The sequence below is a fragment of the Pteropus alecto genome, unplaced genomic scaffold (genome assembly GCF_000325575.1).
Source record: "Pteropus alecto unplaced genomic scaffold, ASM32557v1 scaffold196, whole genome shotgun sequence".
NCBI lineage: Eukaryota > Metazoa > Chordata > Mammalia > Chiroptera > Pteropodidae > Pteropus > Pteropus alecto.
The window spans coordinates 5226408-5245460 of NW_006439717.1; the positions used below are offsets into that span (position 1 = coordinate 5226408).

General features: G+C 32.3%; 1 protein-coding gene across 1 annotated transcript in view; it reads left to right on the forward strand.

Moving 5' to 3' along the window:
* Nucleotides 1-11481, forward strand: part of ADAMTS20 (ADAM metallopeptidase with thrombospondin type 1 motif 20) — a 150296-nt gene extending 138815 nt beyond the window's left edge. Inside the window, exons 38-39 of the mRNA XM_006916882.3 lie at nt 8741-8845; nt 10955-11481. Coding sequence (XP_006916944.1) covers nt 8741-8845; nt 10955-11044 — 195 coding nt within the window. The 3' untranslated portion in view covers nt 11045-11481. The remainder of the gene's footprint in view (nt 1-8740; nt 8846-10954) is intronic.
* Nucleotides 11482-19053: the final 7572 nt, after the last annotated feature.

Below are 19053 nucleotides of genomic sequence, written 5' to 3' on the forward strand. Positions count from 1 at the left end.
CTCTACTGGTATTGTACTTAGCTCTCCATCTCCACTAATTGCTAGATGATTGCTCTATTCTTTCAATAACATCCTCTAGGCATAAATTACCCTATGGTCTGATCCAATTAAATTCGGGCCACTTGACCAGGGTAATCATATAAGTCAGTCTTTGAGGTCAGGTCAGACCTCAATAGGCGCCCTTCTTAACTGTCCCTTTCCCTGTGTCTCTCTGTAAACTTCAATTTGATCTACGATTTTGCTTGTTGCTCTCATCAAACTACCATCAGCCTCCTCTTAGTTGCACACCAGATTTTGAAAAATCTTTTTTTCAAAAGCATCTTTAGGCTTGAATTTCCCCATGCTCTATCCCAAATAAGCGCAGTTCCCTTAGGAAAAGCTATGGTATTTTCTGTTCTTACAACTTGATTCTTCAAGGAAGAACCTTTGTACCAAGTCTGTGGATTTAAGGGTAGGGCCCACTTCTCAGAGTAATACCCCCATTCTATAAGCGGGATACTAGGTCATGGCACTAGCCCCTGGCCTTCTTGGCTTGCCCTTCTCTGCATGGAACCTCTTCCTTGCCAGTGAATTTGAGTGGGGATGACTCAGGCCTGCCATGCCTGGGGTAGATTTTCTGTTCTATGAGTAAGGACTGAGTGGCAGAAGGGAGCCTCAGACTCACAGCCACTCTTGCATATAATAGAGCTTCTGGAGCACGGATGTGGGTGAGATGAGAAGTGCTGGTGGATTGCTTCTCCCAGAGAGAAAACTTAGCTTTAACAGGGAGCTGTGGGAAATAAAGTCCTGTGTTCTTAGATGTACCCATCAAGAGTATAGCGATCTTCTTCCTGAGATAGAGGGGAGGATAGAATAGATTGTGGTTCAGGTGTCACAGATACTCACTGTCCTTACCTAGAGTTCATAGTTTTTCTGGCATAAATTTCTCCATTCGTTGTATAGCCTTAGGATAATTTCCAGAGACTTTAAATAATTGCTGCATCTTCTAATTATTACAAATTATGTTTGCTTTGCTGGCGAGAAAATCCACAGGGTTCCTCAAACTGCATTCTAGCAGTGCCTCCTTCTCAGCTATATTTTTAAATGTAGATAACTTTGCAGAGGAATCTCATTCAATCTTTGAGGAGGGTTAACTCTAGTCATGTCAATTTTTGTTCCCCTCCCCACAACACACACCACTTTAGTCATATTGGTCTACCAGATGATTAGTCTATCTTCCAGTTAGTGACTCTGTAACTACATCTTCTATTCAGTTTCCTTCCTAGGACTGTTCTTCACCTTCTGAATTCTTATACTGCCTCTTTGAACACCTGTTTTAAAACTTAGCATCTAAACAATTTTTCCCTCACATGTGGGTTTTTTTTTTAATAACAATTTTATTTTGACCCTCTTAAATGGAGATTATTCATTCTTCAATGACCAACCCTTGTCAAGACTAGGTCAACTTTGTCCAACAACCCATCCTTCTAATTTATGTCTTCTGGTCATTTCCTTGATGTGATTAAAGAGAAGTAAATTGAGAATGCCACCAAGATGCCATTACTTTGGAAAGGTCACCAAGTTCTGAGCATCTGCTCCTTTTCATTATATGCTGAATTGAGTAAGTTCTGGTCAATGAGACATCAACAATATTCACAGAAGACTGACATGCCAGTAAATCATATAACTGCCAAGTGGAATCAAAACTACTTTTTATCTCATTAGTGAACTTTCCTTATAGGAAATATCTTAAAGCTAATTATTATAAACATAAATTTCTCAATGAACATGGAATCTAAGAGGTGTTAGCACCATCGTTTTAAAATAAGACAAGCTATTTCCGTTAATTTCTAACTTCTTTTCTTCAACTTTATGTAACATCATCTTCCTCCCTACAATATCTTAAGAAAGTTATGTAGTTGTAAACTGCATACTCTCAGTTTATAGTTGGAGAAACAGACTCTCCATGTTAGCCTGTCCAAGATCTTTGAGAAAGTCAGAGGCAGAACCAGTATAGTAGGAAAATGCTCCTCTCTGTTCATCAAGGTAGGAGCTTCCTTCACATAGTTCTCTAGGCATTTGTGGAATACAAAGCTCTATTTCCAAAATTAGATGTTATCGGGCATAGGTATATGCTGCCAAAAGGAGCTATGCTTATCTTTATTCAGTCTGTAGTCAACTGCCTGAGGTTACTGTTACTAAAAATACACACTACCCTGTATTCTTGGATTTTCTGTCAAATATATAAACCAGATTCTGTGTTAAGTTACACAACATTTGCATGAATACTCTCCAGATGTTTGATGTCACAGAAAGAACTTATTCTGTTGTTTGGGATTCATCAAAGCCACATCCTCTGTGTTTGCATATGACAGGGCACCCTGGGACATGAACCCTAGAATGAGAATGGATACATATGGCACTCTTTAGGGAAAATAAACTTTGCCACATTGCAACATAAGATGAGGTTAAGGAGTGTGATATGACTTTAGAATACATATATCAAAAGTGAAGTAAAATGTTTGGGACTTTTTACAGAGCCACAAATTTTAAAGTGTATCTCTTTTGCTATTTTGTAATTAACATCGATTACATAATAGCAAGAGAAATAAACACATTTAGCCAATGCCAGTGGATCATGGCCAACATTCAGAGTATTCAGAGCCAGTTAAGTATTTTGAACATCTATTCTTTATTATCAGGATGTAGAGTTTTACACACACACACACGCACACACATACACATTCTATCTGTATCCATAAGACCTTGTCTTTTGATGTATTGTTTAGATCATTTTTGCTCACTTGCTCTGTCTAGTTACTAAAAGTGATATTGAAATTTCCTGTTAGGGTGTTTCTATGTCTTCTTGTATTTCCTGTAATTTTGCTTCATAAAAGTTGTTGTGTTATTTGATGCATAATATTCATGTATTATGTCTTCATTGTATATTATGGTTTTGAGCACTTTTTTGTCATATTTTCCTGAGACTTGAATTCTTTGTTCTTTATCTGGATTGCTATCCTTACTCTCTTTTTAAGGCCATTTGCCTGGTATATGTTTTGCACATCCTTTTAATTTTAGCCTTTATGAATTTAAGTGTGTCTCTAATATATAGCATGTAGTCGGGTTTTGTTTGCAAGCCAATTAGAAAATATTTCTCCCTAAAAAGACATCTATTCACATTTAAAAAATTTAAAATAACATACAGTAAAATGGCCTTTTTTGGTATACAATTTTAACATGTGGACAGATGTATGTTACCATCACCATAATCAGAATATAGAACAGTGCCCTCACGCTCCCTGCATGAATTTAATTCCTCCCTCATACCTAACTCCTGGTAAACACTGCTGCTCTCTTTTGCTATAGTTTCACCTTTTCTGAAATATCATACAAATGAAATCATACATTATGTAACCTTTTGGGATTGGCTTCCTTCACTCAATGCAATGCCTTTGAGATCCATCTGTGTTGTTGCATGTATCAATAATTTGTTCTTTTTTATTGCTGAGACTTATTCCATCACATGGATGTTATAAAGTTGTCCTACAGTTTGTCCATTTATCTGTTGGAAGAAAATGAGTTGTTTGCAGTTTTTGGAAATTATAAATAGAGCTTGTATGCACATATGTGTACAGGTTTTTGTGTGCACATACATTTTTATTTCTCTAGGATAAATATGAGTGGATTGCAGGGTCATGTGGTATGAGTGTGTTTAACTTTGTAAAACTGTTTTATAGAGTAGCTATGCCATTTTGTATTTCTACCAGCAAAGATTAAAGTTCTAGTTGCTTCGTTTCCTTATCACCACTTAGTATTGACAAGTTTGTCTGATTCCACATCTGCAGTGTTATCTCATTGCAGTTTTAATTTGAATTTCACTAATGTTAAGCATCTTTCATTTGCCATCTCTATATCCTCCTTGGTGAAGTGCGTATTCACATCTTTTGCCCATTTTAAAAACTGGGCCCTTTCCTTACTGTTTAGTGTTAAGAAGTTTTTGTAATTCTGAATGCAAGTCATTTGTTGAATATGATATTTGCAAATATTTTCTCCTGGTCTGAATTTTTTATTTCTCTTAAGTGTCTTTCACAGAGCAAAAATTTTAAATTTTAATGTCAAATGTATTATATTTTTCTTTGAGTTGTCTAATTAATGTCATATTTAAGAATCTTTGACTAACTCAGAGTTACAAAGATTTTGTGTTTTCTTCAAAAACTTTGTTTTGTTTTTACATCTAGACGTATGATTTATTTTGAATTTTGTATGAAGTTTGAGGGTTTTTGCAGATAGACATAGAAGTCCTAACATTATTCATTGAAAAGTATATTTTCTCTACTGAATTGCCTTTCCATCTTTGTCAAAAATCAATTGGACATATATATTGGATATATTTATGAACTCTATTCTGTTATATTGATCTACATGTCTTTCTCCTCACCAACACTGTCTTTGGTATAATACCTTTATAATGAGTGTTAAAATAAAATAATATGGTTCTTTCAACTTTATTTTAATTCCAATCTATGTAACTATCTTTTTAAATTTTAAAATCAGTTTTCTACATTAGATATATAGATCTAGATCCTGTTCATAATAAAATATGTATAACGCATTTTACAATTATAAAACACAATGATGTAATGAGCACAAATGAACCAACCAGTCCATTAAAGAACTGGAATATTAAAAGTAGCATCTACCTCTGTTTCTTTTCTATTTTATATCCAGAACTACTTTTTTTTTTTTTTTTTTTACGCAGCTAATTACTCAAGGACAGATACTCTACTCTCTTGAATTCCTGGGTCTTTTGAATCACCTTACCTTCTACTTGTGAATTGACTATTAGAATTTTACTTTATTTAATTTTTAAATTTTTATTTTTTTCAATTAGTTGATATACAACATTAGTTTCAGGTATACAACATAGTGATCAGACATTTATATCTTACAATGTGACACCAGACCTTTTTGTTACACTGTTACTATTTTTCCTGTGCTGTACTTTACATCTCCATGACTATTTTTATAATTGGAAATTTTTACTTCTTAATCCTTTAATCCATCTCTCCAACTCCCCCCCTCCCATCTGGCAACCATCAATTTGTTCTATAAGTTTGTTCATTCATTTGTTTTTTAAATTCCACGTATAACTAAAGTCTAATGGTGTTTGTCTGACTTATTCCACTTAGAATACTCTCTAGGTCCATCCATGTTTTCACAAATGGCAAGATTTCCTTTATTGTGGCTGAGTAATATTCCATTGTACATACGTACCTCATCTTTATCCTATTTACTCTATTTATGGATGCTTAGGTTGCTTCCATATTTTGGCTATTGTAAATAATGCTGCAATGAACATAGAGGTATATATATCTTTTTGAATTAGTGTTTTGGATTTCTTAGGATAAATATCCAGAAGTGGAATTTCTAGGTCATTGGATAGTTCTATCATAGTGTTTTTCATAGTGGCTGTGCCGATTTTCAGTCCATGCACAGGGGTTCTCTTTTATTTACATCCTATCTCACACTTGATATATTGACGATAGTCATTCTGACAGGTATGAGGTGATATCTCATTGTGGATTTAATTTATATTTCCCTGATGACTAGTGATGTAGAGCATCTTTTCATATGTCTGTTGGCCATCTGTATGTCTTTTTTGGAGAAATGTCTATTCAGGTCTTCTGCCTACTTTTTAAATGGATTGTTTTTTGGTGCTAAGTTGTATGAGTTCCTTATATATTTTGGATAGTAACCCCTTATTGGATATATCACTGGCAAATATCTTCTCCCATTCAGTAGATTGTCTTTTTGTTTTGTTGATGGTTTCCTTCACTGCAAAAACTTCAGTTTAATGTAGTGCCATTTATTTTTTCTTTTGTTTCCCTTGCCCAAAGAGACATCCACAAAGATGTTGCTAAGAGAGATGTCAAAGAGTTTACTGCCTATGTTTTCTTCTAGAAATTTTATGGTTTCAGGTCTTGCATTTGACTTTATTCTTGTACACGGTATAAGTAAGTAATTCAGTTTTATTTTTTTGCATGTATCTGTCAAGTTTTCCCACCACCATTTATTGAAGAGACTGTCTTTATCCCACTGTGTATTCTTGCCTTCTTTGTCATAGGTTAATTGACCATATAGGCATAGGTTTACTTCTGGGCTTTATTCTGTTTCATTAATCTATGTGTCTATTTTTATGTTAGTACCATGCTGTTTTGATTATGATAGCCTTCTAGTATAGTTTCATATCAGGTATTATGATACCTCCAACTTTGTTCTCCTTTCTCAAGATTGCTTTGGTTATTCGGGGTCTTTTGTGGTTCCATATAAATTTTAGGATTCTAGTTCTGTGAACAATGCCATTGGTATTTTGATAGATATTGCACTGAATCTATAGATTGCATTGTATAGTATAGACATTTTAACAATGTTAAGAATTTTAATTTTTATGGTGGCCTCTTCTAACAAATGTCAAGGGAGAAGAGAAGGAGGTAAACTTCATATTAGTTTTTTAAAACTTTTTTTTATAGCAACTCCTGTGTTGAACCAACTTTTCAAGTTAAAGATTAGGCTTAGGGAAGTGTACACTTTAATTTTAAATGACGCAGTGGAATAGAAATACATTTATTCAATCATTTATTACTTCTGAAGTCCCATAGAAATGTACTAGTACTCTTCTTATGGCACTTATAATTCTCTACATTGCATTAATTTCTGCACATACACTATTTCACGTATCAGATTTATTTTCTCCCAGTTTTATTTATAATTGTCATATGACATCACATTAGTTCATGCATATGTTGTAAAATAATTACCACAATAAGTTAACATCTATCACTTCATATAAATACAAAATATTTTTTGTGATAGACTTTTAAGATCTATCCTCTTAGAAACTTTCAAATATACAATACAATATTGTTAACTATAATTACCATACTGAACATTACATCCCTAGAATTTATCTTATGCCTGAAAGTTTGTATCTATTGACCACCCTTACTCATTTCCCCCATCCCCGGGAACCACCAATCTGTTTTTATCAGATTTATAGTGAGACCTGTCTGTACTCCCACAGAATTTGATACCATGTCATTCAATTTTGAACAAGTGAAATGTATTTTTACCTCTATCAACATCATCCCAAATTTTAGAGGAATTGCTTTACTATTTCTTTGAGATTGTATTATGTTGCTTTTTAACAAGTACTAAATTCATAAGTAAACATTATGAAAATTAGTCTGGGAAATGGAGAAACGTGTATTTCTAGACCCAACTGATTGTGTTCACAACCATCTAAGTCTCTCAGTGAGATTTTTTCCTTTCAATTCCAGTGTACGTATCCTCGAACACTTCCAAGCAACCTTGAGCAGGGAGGTAAAGAATAAATAGAAGAATAGAATATTAGGTTGTGAAAACACCACATGGCCCAAGCAGGGCACTCAATAGTGGCTGGTCATAGAAAACCCTACATCACAGAATACATTTCCCTTTTTAAGACATTCTACTTGGTGAGAAGCCCATTTATCCAGTGCAAAACCTGTATCTGATTGTGTAAGTATCAAATAGTGGAATGTATCTTTAGAATTAGTTGTTCTCATTCAAGTATTACCAATATAAAATACTAATATGTCTAGTGTTAGTGTCACTCATTATCACGGAGTATGAAGGGTTTAGATGTGTATTTGTATATATTTACTTTTATAATGCTGCACTTAATTCATCCATTCAGAAACACTGAGTACCTAAGCCCTCAGTGTTGAAACACATACAGATCATACTCTAAATTTCATAACCAAATGATACGTAATAATTTTCTCTGGAGTTAGTTTAAAATTATTTCTGTTATGGAGGAAATTCTCAATATATTATCAATGTATTTGAATCTCTATTTTGATTTTAAATACAATAGATTGCTCAGAAAACTAAATTGACATGTACTTGGGGAAATAGTAATAATTTGTTATATTTGAAATTCATTTAGCCTTAGCTTTCATGACAAGGTAATATTTTCATTCACATAATATAATCCCCAATGTTTTAGCACAGTCTTTCTCAAGATTTATGAGTCTTAGGCCTTGGGATATTATGATCTAAGAATGCCTTAATATCACTGAGTCTATATGTATATTGAACATTGTCAGTAGGTTTAATTAATGTGAAGTACTACTTTTCAGTATATAAGTGTGACACAAATTTTGCCCATGCTAGTCACGTGTTTTCTCAAAAGTCTAAATTTTAACAGTCTGAAATATCGATTTAAAAATGGTTCTATGTCTTGAAAAGAATTAGCTCATCAAGCCACTAGGGGGCTCACACACCATATGTGTAAATTAAAAAGGACGTAATAGCTGGGATAATATCACATTCAGTAGTTTGTGTGGTAGGTTAAGAAGTAATAATTCTTAACACAAAAGGGAAGATCACAGTAACAGAAGATTCTAGAAAATTCATTAAACAGTTCTAACTTATCAGGGAAGTTAGTAATGAAAGGTCAAGTTTTAGAGTCCTAGGGTTGGACAGAATTACTTTTGCACAAATAACATTATGTAGTATTAATTCAGTTGTCTCAATTTTTAAACGTCTTAGCTGGTTCATTTTCTTTGAGGTTGTATCACTATTCTTTCATTTTACATAGAAGACCCTTAAAAAGCAATTTGTCCTTTTTATATAATTCACATTCAGGTGTGTTCAGCAAAGAGCATTCTTAAATATTTCATAAGTTTCATCTATTTTTGTTTTGTTTACAATCCAGGGACAGTTCAGCATTAATTTGGCAGGAACTGGGATGAAGATATCCAGCACAGCAAGGTGGCTCGCTCAGGGGAGTTACGCCTCTGTCATCATACACAGATCACAAGTAAGTTCTGTCAAAAAGCTGTTTGAAATACTTCTGTGCTGTGAACTAGCATTAACGTCTTCTAACTTAGAGTTATATGAGGTTAGTAACTAATGAGTTATTGCATGTAATGTGGTATAACATTTATGGAATTGGGTTCATTTTATTATGTGCATATAAAGGTTTTATATACAAATTTTTATACAGGTTACAGATATCTGAACATGAAATATCAAATGCCAGGGCATACAGATTTTATCTAGCTCACGTTTGGGGCAAATGACTTAAAAGCACAACCTCTTTCTGCAATACCTGCATTTCAACTATACTTTAAAGTGAGGGGTAAATTTGGGGTTTATTTACCTTATTGCTTCATCATTTTACAAAATATCCTTCCCCATAGCTTACGAATTAGGACAAATTTTTATGGTTGTACACACTTTTTCTTCTACCTTTATCTAAATAACAATGTTATTTGGCTTCTACCGCTCGCACATGTATTTGCTAAAGTAGAATCCATTTAATTTTGCTGCTGGTGTGGTATACTAGCACATATACTTTATGCGATGGCTCCTATTACTTAGAGTCATGCTATCTAAGAAAATTTGGTAACTTTAGTAAATCAGGATCTGTAGGATAAATGTTCTTACCTGTATTGCATATAAATCAGCTCCATCAACCGCCCCTGCCCACGCTGATGTTTTATTGTTTCTTTTGATAAAAGTGACTTCTGTTACTCCTGTTTATACAAACGTTTGAAAATGAAATTCAATTTTCTGGTATAGACTTTAAAACATTCTAAGGAATAAAGAATTTTTATTCATTTTATATGTAAGCAGTAAGCTTTTTAAAACAAATGACTATTCTTAAATACTTATTTGGCATATTTAGGTCTAATCCATTTTGGTAAAAGAATGGGGATACATTAATTACTTTGTAAAGTATATTTCTGAATGTAGAGAGCTCAATGAAATATTCTTACCTTATTTTTCCAGCTTTTAGATGTCTTTTGGTTAAATGAAAAGACCGAACTCTGGCTATGGTCACTGGTAGATATAAATGTCTAGTAAAATCATTCCTTTTGCTTCTACTTAAGTTTTGCTCTAAAGATTGAGATTTTCTACCTCAATCAAAAATGTTATGCATGAAAGTCTTTCCTGAAATCTGATGCCTGGTGTGGAATTGATACTTGTGAAACCCAAATATACTTATGGGAATGCAAACATATTCATTTGCCAGTAAATTTAATCAAAGTTAGTTTTTTACAATCTGGGAGTAGGAATGTACATTAATTGGAATTTTTACTGTCATTCCTTCTGTTTACTCAGATTCTTGAAAGTTAAAAAAGCTTCTGAAAGAAAAGACAACTTTTAAAAGCCTCTGATCTCAAAATATTCATCCCGAAATGTTCCAGGAACCCTCTCAACCCTTCCTCCTAACATTAAAAAAAAAAAAAAATCCAAACAATGAAAGCTTACCCTTCCAGAAACCATAGGAGTTCAAACTATTTTTGCCTCATCCTATCCAACTATTTTCAGTCTGACATTTGAACCTAAAAGATGGAAGGCAGTCCAGAATGAATATTTTGTCCTGACTACCAACTCTGCTTTTCTTCAAAGAAAAACACTTCCTTTTAAATTTTCCTTCTCTAATTAGTGCTTTCAGTCCATTTTCCCCCTTTTATACTTTTCTTCAGACTATATTTCTAATGCTTCCATGTGATGTTTGAGGTTAATGGTCATAGAAGGTATACAGGTAAAGTTCGTATAATATCATTATTCTAGGAGAATCTTATATAAAATCATGTAAATAATGGGCTGAAAATTGGGAGAGGTTTTAATAAACTCACCTTGATGAAAAATATGTGGATTGAGATGAATTGTTAAATTATAGTGTGGTTTATAATCAAGTAGCTAATATGAATCTCAGGTTATCTAATGCCTGTGACTACCAATTTCAACCAATCCCTGAAATGGTATGATCTTTGACCTCAAATGTAATTGTTATATAGGAAAACTTGGCTAATGATTTCAGCCACATGAATCAAAGCATTTGCTTTTTCTGCCTTGTGCATGCAGGTACCAGCTTGTATCAGATTCTCCCTATATTTCTGCTTCTTCTTGTTTTTAGGATGGAACCAAACTCTACGGCAGATGTGGAGGATTCTGTGGGAAGTGTGTTCCTCACCTGGCTACTGGTCTCCCAATTCAAGTAATATGAACATTCAGAAATGGAAAGTATGTCCCAAAGAAGCAGTATTCTCTGGAAACCTTCAAATAACTGGTGCTCATTTCTTTATTCTTCCCTTCCCGAGATTTCCATATCCAAAATGTCTGTGCCTTTTTTTAAGTGTGTTCATCAGGGAGTAAAATCTCTGCTTAATTTTTTTCAAGGCCTTTAAAATAAACTCAGCAGATATGACTCTAATCAGGATTTTTTTTTAAAAGGACATAATGTTGTTCACAACTTGGATGGGACCACAATTCTATCTATAAACACATGTAAATTTCCACTCAGTATCCTACTTTACAATGAGATGTTTATTCTACTTGCTAAACTGGGGCAAGTAAACAGAAAAATGAGCTTATTTAAAACTACCATAAACATTATTTAATCTGTCAGATGAGTGGTAAACCAATCGTCACATCAAAAAAGTACATAGCCATTATACTTTCTACTGATACAGTCTAGATACCTTGTTTCATATTTCCTTTAATTGGTTATTCACATTTTTAAATTCTAAAAATATGGTATAATTTTGTATTAAAAATGTGTGCTTAGGTTAAATATGAAATAAGAACTTTTGTGGGTATAATAAAGATATAGAATTTGACTTAAAACACCTACCTCTAATTGTACTTAGAAGAGCACTGTTTCTATGTTTATATTCTATGTCTTTATAACTCTTACATGTGTATATATCTGCTCTTAAAAAGCTATTTTCTCAGTTATGTACTGTATTATCAGAAATGAGAAAGATTTGATAAAATTATACTTACATATACAAAATTTCTATTAGAGATATTCAAGTTATTTTATATCCAAAGTCTCTCAAAGCTAGAACATAAAATCAGTAAAATTATTTATGGACAAACTCTCAGGTGAATAGTTGCATATTATATGATACTGTGGTTTTAAATTAATATTTTTCTATGGAAACCTACTCTATAGACCAAAAAGCTGAATCTACTAATAGATTTTTGCCAGTAAATAAGAGTATTAATTTTACCCACAAAGTTTTTTCCCCAATTATTAAGAGTATATCATACCACATATGGTACTAAAGCAATTTTGTACCAATGTGGTTAAACACTTAGGGATCTCTGTATCAGAAATGAAGTATTTTGCACTATGTGCCTTAAATCAGTTACAAACATTAAAATGAAATGTGTAACATTTTAGAAAATGTTTCCATTCATAATTAAAATCTTTAAATTTATAAACTTTTAAATAAACATTTGTGATATATTAACACCTTGTTTTCACTTTCCTTACTTAAAAGAAATCGTTCATCAATAAGTGTATAATTCTAAAATTACTTCAGAAATTTAAAATTTTTTTTATCCAAATTATTGCAGTTGGGATGCAAATAGCTCCTGTGTGGTATATACCCTTCTTAGGGCAAAGGGAATATGGGCAAGAGGCTGACAAAAACTTGCAACACCTTTAAAAGCTTCTCTTTATACCAGGGGCACACATATCAACTCATATTCATTTGACCAAATCTTAGTCAATGGGGCAGGGAAATATACTGTATATGTTTTATGAATATTGCTTACCCTAGGGATTCCAATATGTATATATCCTTAACCTATCACAATCTACCTCTATTGTTAAACTCCATTTTCATATAAATTTGTTAAATCTTAAAATATAAAATTATCCTTTATATGTGTGTGTGTATGTATATATATATACACATACACACATACACTTATTATTTCCTGTTCTCTCCTATAGATCTGTTTCTATTATCATTTCTCTCCAACTGAAGAGTTTTCTCTATTATTTACAAATTCATTTATCAGAATGTCCTTAATTCACTTTCATGTTTTTAGACTTTATAAATGTTGACATAATTTAAAACTGTACAAATTAACGTTTTGCCACATTTGCTACATCATTCTTTTTATATGTATATATACCTATATGGATTATTCATTCTTAATAACTTGAATAGGTTATCTTATGACCTTTTACTCCACAATACTTTAGCATATATTTAAGAAAAAGATATTCTTACATAACCATGGTACAGTTATAAAATTCAGAAATCTCACCACTGAATTTCTAAACAAACACCATTTTGGGTATGCTAGTGGTAGGAATAACGATGGGGGTACCATACTTAATTGCTTCTCGTAACCCTATACCTAAAATAAAAATCTCATATTCTACACTTTAAATGCTTGATTTTCAAATATTAGCTTATTGTAACCTCCATAAATATTTCTTGGACCATTCTGCTTAAGATATTTAATTCCTCATGTATTCTATTTCTTACGACACTTATTGTTTTCTACTATGTGATTAGGATTTTTACAACCCAATTTATCTGCTCCTTCAAGATGGTTATGTGAGTAAAACTTAGCACATGCTTAGCTTCTGTTTTAAGCCAGATTGTAAGAAACTTTACACCCTTATGCAGTTTAATCTTTACCTTAAGAAAACATCATTTTAAAGATCATTTTATATAATGGCAGAAACTTTCCAGTATAGTGCAGATGTGTCCTGACACAATACTTTTCTTTTTATTCAGTAGTTTTCTTTGCTTAATCACTAACTATATTTTATTGAGTCCTGCACAGCAAATATCAGTGTTAGCAACACAATATAGATTTAATATTTTATCATGAGTAAATTAAAATACTTAGAAATTCACTTCCACTTGAAAATATAGGAAAAAAGTCTATATGAACTATAATTTACAGATATTTGGTGGGATTGATGTTTTAAAAAAAGTTAGAGCCATCCCTAAACAATGTTCACAAGGATGCAGGTATTTCTAGAGAGTTCAATCATGAGCCACTGTAGAATTTGAAAGGCCTGACTAGAAGTAAACAGTAGCCACCATGCATACTTTTTCAAGGAATAAGTTATGTAGGTCTGCTTGCATTTGTATGTTTTAAGTTATTTTTTAAGAGTTAACACGTAGAAACATTGATAGAAATAGAAAACAATTTTGCAGTGATGACACATTCACAATTGAATACAGTTTTGATAAATACAAAACAGTTTTATGCTGCCATGACAAAAAAAAATTGATTTGTATTTATTTTTCATATCACTCATTAGGATAGAATATATCTTTGCTATTAAATACAGCTATCAGTCAACATTCTAATTTTCAAACAGAAGACTCACTGTTTTCCTTGGTTTTTTTTCCTAACAATTTAGTTCATGTCTTTTAGCTGCCAAGTATCTAATTTTGTTTTAAAAAATTAACAAAAGTAATGCATAATTGAATATTTACCTTTAAAGGTAACATGGTTATTTTTGTTACAATTTACTTACTGCATATTTTTCTGTAGTGACTCATCTTTATTTGAAACATGAAAAAATTATTTACAACAGTGGCATCTGCTGGCCACTCTTAATTATTCCTCAGTAGGATAAAAAAGAAAGTCAGACTAATTTTCCTCTGCAATTTACTGAAGAGCTGGAGGAGCAACTGCTTGCAATGCCAAAGGCAATCTGTCTTCGAGGTATACTTAATCCACTTTAACATGAATACCTTTATCCATATCTATATCTCTGTCATACAAACATGCATGTGTTCTTTACTTCAATCTGAGAACATTCTTAACAATATAAAACCTTCCTTGGTCTCCAGGAGCAAATAAGAAGTCTTTAATGCAATATATATATATATTTTTTGGACAATATACTATAAACAGGAAACTTGGATTGGGAGCAAGTGCTTGGGAACACCCAGCTTTCCAGACCAGGTTCTAATGTTAACAAATAGTGTAACATTAAACTTTGTTTTCGCAGCTATAAAAAAAGATTTGAAATAAATAACTTCTAAGGTACTTTTCAGCTCTAAAAGTTTATACGTATAATTTGCATCTGGTGCATTATTTTGCAGTTACTATTTATTATATAAATAGAACTATTTAGTACTCAATGTGAGTAAAAAACAGTTCTTAGAGAAGGTAGATCACCACTCTACTCTTTCACTTCTACTATACGGAAACTGTTCAATTTACCAAATAAAGCAAAGATATGCTCCTTCTACAGTTTAATACCAGTGTTTTATAGTTAAAAAGACCTGAATTTTTGACATGCTCTGACATTTTCTAGTGTGGTGTGTATAACAAACCAGGCAATCTAAACCTCAATATTGTAAATCATAAAATGGATAGGAGAAAATTTGCCCTGCTTACCCTTCTAAAATAAAAATTCTGATTAGTAAAAAGTGCCAGATTATCTACAGTCTCTCATTTTAAATCTATAAAATAGCTTTGAAAGTACTATAGTAAGTAGAAAGGTTCAGAGGTCTAAACTGTAGCTGTACCACTTATGTAAGCTCTTTGACCTTGGGAAAATTTTTCAACAAGCAAAAACTAGAGTTCTTCACCATTAAATTGATTTTACAAGAAATATAAAAAAGGGTCTTTATGCAGGAAAGGCCATAACCAAAAATAAGAAAATGCAGGAAAGAAAAAAAAAGTCTCATAGGACAAAGCAAATTTAGACTTAACATAATTGACTGCTTAAAAAGCTTAAAAGACAGGTTAAAAGACAAAAGTAGCAAAAGTAGCTACAATAAATAGGGGTACACAAAACAAAAAGATGAACTATATCAAAAATACAAAGTATGTAGGGGGAGTAAAATTGCAGTGCTTTTAGAACGTGTTTAAATGTCTATTAGCTTAAAATAGACTGCTATAGATATAGATGGATACATGTGAACCTCAAGGTAACCACAAACCAAGAAAATACCAAAAAAAGAGAAAAGAACTCAAACACTAAAGAAAACCAGCAAATCAAAAGAGCTCAAGGAAGAAACAAAGCTATAAAAACAATTGGAAAAATTAACAAAATGGCAATAAATACATACCTATCAATAATCATTTTAGATGTAAATGAACTAAATGCTCCAATCAAAAGAGGGTGGCTGAATGGATTTAAAAAAAAAGAGAACCATTTATATGTTGCCTACAAGAGATTCATTCACTTTATCAAAAGACACGCAGAAACAAAGTGAAAGGATTCAAAGAGAGTCCATGCAAATAAAGAAAGCTGAGGTAGCAATACTTTATATCAGACAAAATAGACTAAAACAAAGACCATAAAAAGAGACAAAGGGCATTGCATAATGAGTAAAGAGTAAATACAAGCATATAATAATCACATATTTATGCACCTAACATAAGGGCATCTAAATATAGAAAGCAAATATTAATGGACATAGAGATATTAACAGCAATAATAATAGGGGACTTTAATACCTCTCTAACATCATTGGACAAATTATTCAGATAGGAAATTAATAAGAAAATAATTGTCTTAAATTTCACATTAGACCAGATTCACCTAATAGACATTTAAAGAACATTTCACTAAGACACTGCATCTGGAACATTCTCCAAAACTGATTACCTATTAGGCCACGAAACAAGTCTGAATAAATTCAAGAAGACTGAAATCATATCAAGTATTTTTTCTGACCACAATGGTATAAAATTAGAAATCAACCAGAAGAAAGCTGGAAACAACACAAACATGTGGAGACTAAACAACATGCTTTAAACAACCAGTGGATTTTAAAGAGGAAATAAAATAGGAAATCCAAAAATACCTTGAGACAAACAAAAACACAACTCCCCAAATTTTATGGGATGCAGCAAAAGCAGTTCTAAGAGGGAAGCTCACAACTATACAGGCCTACCTCAAGAAAAGATCCAAATAAATAACTTTACACCTAAACTAGAAAAACAAACAACAAAAAAGAAAGTAGAAGGAAGGAAATCATAAAGATCAGAGTGGAAACAGACAAAAAAGAGCAAAGAATTTGTTCTTTGAAAGGATAAACAAAATCAACAAGCCTTTAGCCAGACTCATCAAGAAAAAAAAAGAGCAATCCCTAATAAAATCAGAAATGAAACAGGAAAGATTACAACCAACACCACAGGAACACAAGGAATTACTAAAGATTACTATGAATAATTAATGCCAACAAATTGGACAACCTAGAAAATATGGACACATTTTTAGAAACATACACTCTTCCAAAACTGAACAAGAAACAATCTGAACAGATTGATTACTAGCAAGAAAACTGAAGCAGTAATCAAAAAACTTCCAATAAACAAAAGTCCAGGACCAGTTGGCTTCATAGGTGTATTCCACCAAACATTTAAAAAATATCTATCCTTTTCAAACTATTCCAAAAAACTGAAGAGGAAAGAAGGGTCCTAAACTCATTCTATGAGGCCGGCATTACCCTGACACCAAAATCAGATAAACTATAAAAAAAGAAAACTATAGGTCAATATCTTGATGAACATAGATGCAAAATTTTCAACAGAGTACTAGCAAACTGAATTTAACAATTTAAAAGATTATACAACTGAAATTTATCCTAGGGATGCAAGGATGGTTCAATAGCCACAAATCAATTAATGTGATATGCCACATCAACAAAACCAAGAATAAAAATCTTATGAGCATCCAATAGATGCCAAAAAAAAGCATTTGACAGAATTCGGTATCACTTTATGATAAAATCTCTCAACAAAGCGGGTATAGAGGGAACTTAACTCAATATAATAAAGGATGTATGACCAACATCATACCAACTAGTGAAACAGTTAAAGCTTTTTTTCTAAGATCAAGATAAAGATGCCCACTCTCGCCACTACTATTCAATATGTATAGAAAGTCACACAACAGTCAGACCAGAAAAAGAAATGAAAGTCACTTAAATTGAAAGGCAAGAAGTTAAACTGTCACTATGTGGACATGACATGACACTGTATATAGAAAACCCTAAAGATTCCACCAAAAGTTATTAGAATGAATTCAGTAAAGTAGCAGGATATGAAATATACAGAAACCCATCACATTTCTATATATTAATAATGAACAACCACAAAGAGAAATTAAGAAAATAATCTCATTTACAATCACATCAAAAAGAATAAAATACCTAGGAATAAATTTAACCAAGGAGGTGAAAAATGTATACTCTGAAAACTGTAAGACACGGAAGAAGAAAACTGAACAGAACACAAATGGAAAGACATGTTCATGAGTTGAAAGGATTCATATTGTTAAAATGTCCATATTACCCAAAGGAATCTACAGATTCAATGCAATTCCTATCAAAATACCAATGATATTCTTCTCGGAACTAGAAAAAGTAATCCTAAAATTTATATGGAACCACAAAAGATCATGAGCAGCCAAAGCAATCTTAAGAAGAACAAAGTTGGAGATATTATGCTCTTGGATTTCGTACAAAGCTGTAATAGTCCAAACAGCATGATACTATCACATAAGCAGACACATAGATCAATTAATAGAACAGAGAGCCCAGAAATAAACCCTCACTTATATGGTGAATTCATCTAAGATAAAGAAGGCAAGACTATAAAATGGAGAAGAATCTCTTCAATAAGTGGTGTTTGGAAAACTGAACAGAGGCATGCATAAAAATGAAATGATCACTCTCTTACACCATATACAAAAATAAATTCAAAATTAATTAAAAACTTAAATGTAAGACCTGAAATCATAAAACTTCTAAGAGAAAACATAAGAATTCTACTCTTTGGCATCAGTTTTAACATTTTTTTTGGATATCTCCCCCAGAGCATGGGAAACAAAAACAAAAATAAATGAGATTATGTAAATTAAGCTTCTGCACAGCGAAAGAAACTATCAATAAAACAAAAATACAACCTATTGAATGGAAGAATATATTCATAAATGACATATCCAATAAGGGATTAATATCCAAAATATATAGGAACTTGTACAACCAACATATAAAACAACAATCTAATCAAAGAATGAGCAGAGAACATGAATAGACATTTCACCAAAGAGGACATACAGATAGGCAATAGACATATGAAGAGATGCTCAATATCATTAATCATCAGGAAAATGCTAATTAAGCCATTTCCCGTTTAGAAAAAAAAAAGTGCGGCTCGCTGCCAGTGTTAATTTTATATAAACATGTTCTTTGAGGCTGAAGCAAATCTGACCGGTTTTCAATG